The sequence below is a fragment of the Pinus tabuliformis genome, chromosome 7, assembly GCF_031772625.1.
Source record: "Pinus tabuliformis cultivar Carrire ecotype Pingquan chromosome 7, CPIR1, whole genome shotgun sequence".
Lineage (NCBI taxonomy): Eukaryota > Viridiplantae > Streptophyta > Pinopsida > Pinales > Pinaceae > Pinus > Pinus tabuliformis.
In genome coordinates, this window is record NC_142293.1 from 540,054,676 (window position 1) to 540,063,632 (window position 8,957).

Sequence of the window (8,957 nt, forward strand, 5' to 3'; positions counted from 1 at the left end):
TCCTTGGAAGTCAAGTCAATACTCTTGGAGACATCTTCATAACAGTTCAAGACCAAGCTATAGTAATAAGACTATATGTATTTGCTCAAGCATGAAAGGAAGGCCAACGAAGTTCAACAAAGTCTCTATAGTTTTGTGACATAAAAAGAAAGTGTGGTTACCCTAGGCAGAACAGTGAGAACCCGCGGCAACAATTGTGAAATTTGAGATAATAGTTGTAAGAACTACCACAATCTGAATTGTTTATAGTGAACGAAGGTCTACACATAATCTATAAGGCTGAGATTATGTTAAACAAGAAGTGTATGAACCCTCTATGAGACATGGACACCCAAATTCATCTATGACAGTGACAACATTTTCTGATGCAAATACAAGCTACAAGAACGAGCACCTATGATGAACCCAAACATGACATCCGAAACCTCCTACAATGTTCTCTGTGATCTATGAAGGAAGATGGAAGAATACTCAATGTAGTTTGAAGCCTCTTGGTCAAAGCATGTTTTGAATAATTGAACGAAACAGATCAATATATATCCCGGGCAAGCAAAGAAGCATAATGAAACCTAATAAATACCTTATACCTGTGAGATGTGACCTAAAGTGTCAAAGTTTACATATAATCTCAAAAGATTGGGAGAATTATCTACAATAACAGATACAATAAGCATACATCCAGACCTGTGACTGCAATGGCGACATTCAAGTTCTATGACATATATATCTTTTTACGATTCTTTGTGGTCCAATTGATTGTGCTAAAAGAATTATAGTGCGAATTTTAGAGACACCTTCTTTCCAACAATCCATAAATAATTCTCGCTCAAGCAAAAATCTATCATCTAAAAATGCATGAAGAACATCGTACTGCTCCAAGATATATTCACTAATGCGAGGTCTTGGAGATTAATCCAAGCTCTGTGGATTTGGTTCAAGTAGATCATCTCTGAGGCAACTAACAATTTTTATAAATAACTTTAGAGGTATGTAACTCGTATGAATAAGTCTACCATCCCTACAATGATGTGAGCAATCATGATGATACCCGAGATTTTTACAACACTATAACTCTTTACTAGAAACCCGAAATGATGAAGAATGCAAACTTTGAGGCACTGGGAAATATAGAAAATAGACCTGTGACAATCCAGTTTGAAGGAAGAAATGAAATCATAGAGAGAGCTATGATAAGATATCTGAATTCCAACTATAAGAAGCAGTTATACATAAAAGAAGGATGAATGACACCATGAAGCCCACTGGTTTGTGAAGCTTGTAAGGAACCAAGACAAAGCTAGCAATCCAAAGAACTTTCTGTGATTGAAGGATCGTTGCACCTTTGTTGAAATAAGTTGGTACATGTCAAAGTATCAGATCTCTACAAGGATGGACAGGGAAGGTAAGGTTGTAGAGGTATGTATTATTTTTGTGTGCATTTAATTCACTAGGTCATGGTGATGATCATTTGAAAGATAGCAAAAGGGTCTGCATAAATATATATTAGAGACCATGTCATATAAGAGATTGGTGATATTTAGCACACCAAGTATTTCATTGCATATGAAGACTAGGTCTTGTGATCAAGAAATGAAATGGATAAAAAGGCATCTCTAGGGTTTTGCGGCTAATTCATTAGTATGTTTGTAGAATTTTTCAATCCCTGAATGGGAGGAATCTAGGGTTTGAAAACCCTAGCAAAAGTTTGAGTTAGAAAACCCTAGGAATAGAAACCTTAACTAATTGTTTCTGTTGTGAAAAGAAAAACCTAGTTCTTGAGAATGACAAGTATGACATCATGCTGATGTGAGGACAAGGTTTGATGAAAAAAATGTCGAAGATTAAGGAGTCGACTCTCCTTAAAAGGATAAGTATCTACTTTCTTTATTTATTACTGTTGTTATTTTTGTCTATGCACTTTCCCTTTTTTTCTTTCATAGTCTTCTAACAAAGATTGCAAGACAAGACAAGATCTATCTAAGCTTGACTAATAGATGGAAGATTTGGAAGACCGTAGCAAAGGACGAAGACGAGAAGAGAGTATGCATCAAAAGAAGTTATTTAGATGGCAGCAAGAAATCACGATTTAAAAAGGAAGAAGTTTACCTTTCTCAGCTAGAAAGAGGAAGTTGTTAGATCCTGATCAGTTACAATACTACTTGAAGTTTGGCAAAAAATCAAGAGAAGTTTATGATCAAAAGAAAGGATGACAGATCAATGATAAAACCCTTTAACAAGAAGAAGAAGAGATATGATATCGCTGTATCAACAGTTGATTGATTCGATTTGGGAACACATCATTTATATGAAGGAAGTATTGTTGACCTCAAAGGGAGCTAGCAGGATAAATTGACATGAAAGATTCTTGAATAGAGGTCATTTTGATTGATTTGGCAACTATAATAATGCTTGGGATATGATATGATTTCTAGGAAGAATATACAAAAGTGTGTACACTATAGAGGTAGGAAAGGCAGCAAATTGATACAAGAAGTCATGAAACAAATTGTTGATCACTTGATGATCTAATGGGTTCGATTGGAAAGAGGGAGCTATATTTGGCTCTACCTTGACTGGTTTGACAGACACTATTGCTGACCAAGATACTACTGATGATCATTGGAAGATGATATAATTTCTTGAAAAGGGGCATAAAGGTGGAATCATGTCACAAAGAAAGCATATGTGAAGGCTTGTGTGATCAATGATGAAGAAGTTTGGCTCCATAAAATGTTTGATGAACTACTTGATGACATGTTAGAGCTACATGAAGATTGACAAAGGTCCAGGAAGGTTGAAACTTGTTATGATGTGATACAAATAGGAGCCAAGAAACTACAACAGATCTCCCTGAAGAACATGTAGCCGATGCTTTGATGAGTATTGTGATTGTTCCTCCTTGCTTGAGAGGGAGTGATGAGGGACGTCGTATACTCCATGTGTCATGCACAATGGGCAGAACTAATAGTCGTAAGGCTAATGAAGCCACTAGTAGGGAGAATGGAGGATTGGATAAGCATCTGGGACCAATACTCCTTGAGGAATGGTATCCAAGATAGGAGTAGACCCGAGGACCAATACTCTTTGAGGATTGGGAATCCAAGATAAGAGTAGTCTTGAGGACCGATATTCTTTGAAGATGGGGGAGATATCCAAGATAAGAATAGTCCTGTAAGGACATACCTAGTGAACATCAGGATGGGGTATGTGGCTTGAGAGGCGATAATGGTGTCCAAATATATGCCTCCTAGCATTGTGTTTTGATCTAGTGGAGAGATTGAGGTTGTAAGTCAAGGCCTTGCTATTTTGCACGAGGTCTTCACTCAATGAACCTTTGACATATCACATGCTTTCATGGCATACTAAAGTTTAAACAATACCCTTAATTTGACTACATACTGGAAAATACCTCTAAAAAACACATTATTTACCCTCTTACCAATACGAACCCAATACACCTTCCCAATTTAAAAAACTCCTACTTTCACTAGGTATTAATCTTTTCATTAACATTTTTTATACTCCTTTATATTTTTTCATTAACTTTGAGCTACATTTTTTATACCTACCAATATAAAAACCCTTTACCCCCTATTATATGCTCAATCTATTATGTCATTTTTTCCTCAATATATATCCCCAATATGAACGCATGTGGTATAGTATTGCTCCCCTAGTGAAACCCCTGCGTTGTTATGTAATTGACAATGTTGGTTATGATGATGCTTATCAATCCAAAGCCTTCTTATGAGAATATTTCAATTTGAAAGTATCTTTGTATCTTGTTGAGTCTTTATGAATACCTCTCTAGTTAAGAGGGAGTGTTGAAAAATGTAACTGGGTTTAGTCTTCATAATTATCATTGTACTTGTGTAAAAGCAAAAGAGGAAAGATAAATTATTATTATTATTTTCATTAGTCAAAGCATGTTCTTCTTGCTTTTAGGGTTTATTATGTCAAAAGAAAATTTGTCATAAGTCAAATTCCCATTTGGACTATTTGTAAGAAAATAAAATATTTTATTTTGAGTTAAAGGAATCAATTTGTCACCCACAAGACCAAGTTGGCCCAGAAAGACACCTATTCGACGTTTTGGATGTGTATATATAGTGAGAACTTTGACTTCATTGTAGCACCAATTCACCACTTCGATTTCTATGCTAAGAAGAGAAGGAAAAATCAATGAAACTCTACGAAGAAGAAGCCAAAGTCAAAGAAAAAGAGAGCAAAGGACAAAGAAGAGAGAGAAATCAAAATTTTGCCCTAATTTTGCCACATGTGCGAAATTTCAGACTGGTGCAGGGGCTGAATTTCAGATCTGTTGTAGGGGCCAAAAATTCAGAGTTTGATCAGATTTGAAGGGCATTGACCAACGTTGACTTTGTTGGATTTAACTTCCTTGAAGAAAGATTGGAGGGTTGACTTGGGTCTTGTTTGAAGTTTTGGTCTTGGTTTTTGGGTCTTGGATTTCTCATTTTGATCTGATTTTATAAGAAGAGGAGTTTGGGTTTTCCCCCTTGTGGGGTTTTGCCCTAGCTTGGAGCCTACATCTTTGTGTTTTTGTCTCTTGTGATATTCATGTTTTTATGTTCTGATAATTGTTTGATGAAGAGAACATAATAAAAGATATAAGAAGCCAACACATATTCACAAGTAATTATCGAGAAAGAGAAATCAACCCCAATTTACTAGCCTATTAGTTTCTCAACAAATTTTACAGGATTTTGAACCAAGGTCTAAACGTGAATACAAGCCCAATCACGTCACTACTTGCTGCTAGGCCACACACCTGTGGACTAACTAATTCCAACAAAATCCTTCTGAAAGTTCAAATAATGATCAATGATCTCTTGATTTGCAATTTCCTTTGCACTCGGAAATAATTTAAGTAGACCTCCATTGCATAAGTTATGTTCAACAATTTCCATATGTTTATAATTGCAACACAACTCAAATATCTCAAAGGTTAGATACATACTTCCACCTAGTTTTTGGGACGTGGGGATGGGAGGGTGGCCTATGCAAAAGCTCCCCACCAATTTTTAGGAAACATGGGGGAACGTCGGGGTCTTTAACACAAGAGACCCTAACAAAAATAGTAAAATAGTAAAATATTATAATTTAACTGTCTATATCATTATATAACACTTACACAGCATGAAGGATAAATTGATGAATCATATAACTAAAACAAATTTAAAACATCATAACATATGTCTTAATTGTTTTTGTATGAATAAATATCCAAACAATATCTCCAACAAAGAAAGAAGGGCAAGTAGAACAATGAAAATTATTTTTCATGCTACCAAACTATTATTTTAATATTATTCTGATCTGGCAATCTGCTATCGGTGGCAGCCATGGATCTATCTGATTGTATATATTTATCAAGAAGTCATGAACAAAAACAAGACAGGAGTCATATCATTTAGATTATGAAGTTGGCATCATTTATGCCATTAGTTGATCTGATTCTCCGAGCGTGCAAAGGGCTAATCCATACCCAACCAACCTCCATTATTGGCGATAGAATTCAATGAATGCACAAATCAGTTTCAGTCAGAAGCTCAACACGCCTCTGCAAGTGGACCTCATCATTTTCCTGACACAAAATACAAATTCATATTTCATACACTCCAAACTGTACTGTACCTTACCCTTACCTGCCCATTAAATTGCTTGGTGACAAAATAGTATGTGAGCCTGAATTTGATCTCGAATTATTTTGGAAACGCAAGAAACGTTTCCTCTTTTGGGAGGAATCATCCCCCCTTTGAGTTTCCTTGCCTTTCTGTTTTTTGGGGATGTGGAGAAACGTACCCCAGACGTCTGCACGTCCCTGGAGCGCAAGGAATCACGGGGTGCATTTCCCAGGTAGGGGGACACATCCCTGTGGAACACTGGTTAAATATCTTAACCACAAAGATGTAGAATGACAACTAATATTGCCTATTGTGGCACCCACTATATTTATAATGAAATTTTACGAGTCATAGCCTTCACACTATGCCACTGGAAGTGATCAATTAAACACCATTCCCTTCTCATGGATTGCTTTTGCATGCCTTTTCATTAATTTGAATATCCCAGATTACTAACATCAACAACACTGGATCTTAATTAGGTACTCTACATGTATGCAAATAATATTTGAACAATGGTATTTGTTATGACTATTTAAATGTCCGTCTCATCTGCTTTTATCCTTTTATATATTTATTGCGTCTTGGTTTTTCTTGATGTGTTTTAGTTTGTGGTTTACTTATACACGTTTACCTTGAAATGGCTTCCGCAGGCTTTAATGTGATTGCTGCAGGTGATGCCCTTATTCATCAAGAAGCTTTATCACTGCTACAATGGAATTGATTATACGTTTCACATCCAATAATTAAGCTGCTCAATTTATTTATTGGGGAAGCTTTGTAAAATTGATGAGACATGAAAGATACACATTCTTTTCTGTGGGTACAAGGATTTATACAGCTTTATATGACAAAATTATTCCTTATATAAATATAAATTTATCTTGTCCGATAAAAAATGCACAGTTACTCAAATCACCAGCAAGCAGATAATTTTCTCTCATGAGCTTATTCCTAGTTAGAGTGTAGGGGAAGATATAATCTGTAACACCTAGAATATCTTCTAGTCTTCTATGTGATTTGTTTGTTATTTAATTCAGATACTTGCAGAGTTCTCTATTAGTATTTAAGAGATGTATTTAGTGTTATGTATTTGAAGGTTTGAATCCACTACAACTAATATGAAAAACCATAACTATTATCAAAGAGGTTTTTCATTTATCGATTTTTATACGTTGGGTTATTTTTATTTGACATGTGTCAAATAGATCCATTATGGTATTTGCATTTTCTCTGTAATGTTACTTAACGTCATAAAGTCTGAACATTAATTTTTTTTCGTCTTTCCAAAACAGTTCTTTTCACATCCTAAGCTACTTTCATCTCATTTTCAAAATCTGAGTACACTACTTACCAGCTATCTATGTACATTTATAATATTATTTATCATGCCAAATTCAGCACCCTGGTGCAAGTCTTTGTTTATACCCCATCCATAGTTTCTAGATTTTTGTTTGGCATTGGCTCTTATTCAATATGCCATAGTCTATCTATTCTACATTTTGGCCTTTTTCTGGGCATATTTTCTAGTCAAATTTTCTCTCAATCTAGCAGCTATTTGTTGGAGTCACAAGTTTGAGTTGTGAAATCTGCATAATCAAAGTGCTCCAAGGGTTTTTCGGGATGCTGAATCCATTTATGCATTCAAAAACACATGTTAAATAACAAAAGACCACGATCTCTCCAAAAATTGTATTGCTGGATTTCAACCCAAAAAAACAAAACGTAAAATAGTTAAACTGCACCCTTTAATATTTCTCTATGATGACAACCCCATATATGAATCTTCAATGTTTCTTAACATTTGCCACAGTTCTTCAGGTACTATAGTGAAATAATGGATGAATAATTCTCGATTATTGTTGTCTTTTGGCCCAAGCATTTTTTTATATTGAACCCAAGTTATGGTTTTTTTATTTTTTATCGCTTTTAAAAGGTAATCATGTGGAGCATTTTATAGATATCTTTATACACGTTTTCTAGGAACATTCTTTCTCTGTTTATAAACCTATTGAACCCAAATTATGGTTTTTTTATTTTTTATTTTTTATTTTGTATCGCTTTTAAAAGGTAATCATGTGGAGCATTTTATAGATATCTTTATACACGTTTTCTAGGAACATTCTTTCTCTGTTTATAAACCTATTGAACCCAAATTATGGTTTTTTTATTTTTTATTTTTTATCGCTTTTAAAAGGTAATCATGTGGAGCATTTTATAGATATCTTTATACACGTTTTCTAGGAACATTGTTTCTCTGTTTATAAACCTTGTGTGGAATCCTGACATGTATGGAAAACCAATAACTTTTAAAAGGTAACCTTCTGTAGCATTTTTATAGATACCTTTAGGCACCTTGTTTTCTAGGATCATTTTTTCTAAACCTTTAGTGGGATCCTGAAATTAATGGAAAAAATAAAGATGAAGACCTCATTGTTCACAAACCTTGTGTGGAATCCTGACATGTATGGAAAACCGAAAACTTTTAAAAGGTAACCTTCTGTAGCATTTTTATAGATACCTTTAGGCACCTTGTTTTCTAGGATCATTTTTTCTAAACCTTTAGTGGGATCCTGAAATTAATGGAAAAAATAAAGATGAAGACCTCATTGTTCACAAACCTTGTGTGGAATCCTGACATGTATGGAAAACTTTTAAAAGGTAACCTTCTATAGCATTTTTATAGATACCTTTAGGCACCTTGTTTTCTAGGATCATTTTTTCTAAACCTTTAGTGGGATCCTGAAATTAATGGAAAAATAAAGATGAAGACCTCATTGTCCACATCTTCTCATATTATTTTGATTGAATTCTTATTCTGAATAGGTTGCTTTAAAATTCAGTTCATGGTAAGCATGCCTATCTCTTGAAATTCCTACGAGGCAGAAAACTTAACGACTATCAAAATGGCAAGAAAAGAAGAACTAGATCTGCAAACACAGCACCCTGAACATGATGACAGCGAATACATAATTGCAGCAACCAATCAAATCTATTGATTGATTTAGAAAGTTGAAAATTGCTACAGTCGTGTCTGAACATAGTAGCTCTCCAACCCATAATTGCAGCAACCAATCACACCTGTTGATTGATTTAGAAAGTTCAAAATTGCTACAGTCGTGGCTGAACATAGCAGCTCTCCAACCCATTACTGGATATCATGACCCCAGTGGCTCTGCACAATCACAAGGCGTGCTCGGTGCACTGTAAACCCTCGAGCGTGTGGCATTGGTGTATTCTGTTGGAAAGTCGAGGTAAAGGTTGATTTTCCTTGATAATTACTTGTGAACTTTGTTGGCTTCTTATTAAATT

The 8,957-nt window shown here is 34.9% G+C and overlaps 1 protein-coding gene across 2 annotated transcripts in view; it reads left to right on the plus strand.

Annotated features, from left to right (window-relative positions):
- IMPL2 (inositol monophosphatase family protein) overlaps positions 1–6,723 on the plus strand; it is a 322,520-nt gene extending 315,797 nt beyond the window's left edge. For both annotated transcript variants that reach the window (XM_089458438.1, XM_089458439.1), the window contains exon 9: positions 6,299–6,723. In XM_089458438.1, coding sequence (XP_089314564.1) covers positions 6,299–6,369 — 71 coding nt within the window. In that variant the 3' untranslated portion in view covers positions 6,370–6,723. The remainder of the gene's footprint in view (positions 1–6,298) is intronic.
- The last annotated feature ends 2,234 nt before the right edge of the window (positions 6,724–8,957 follow it).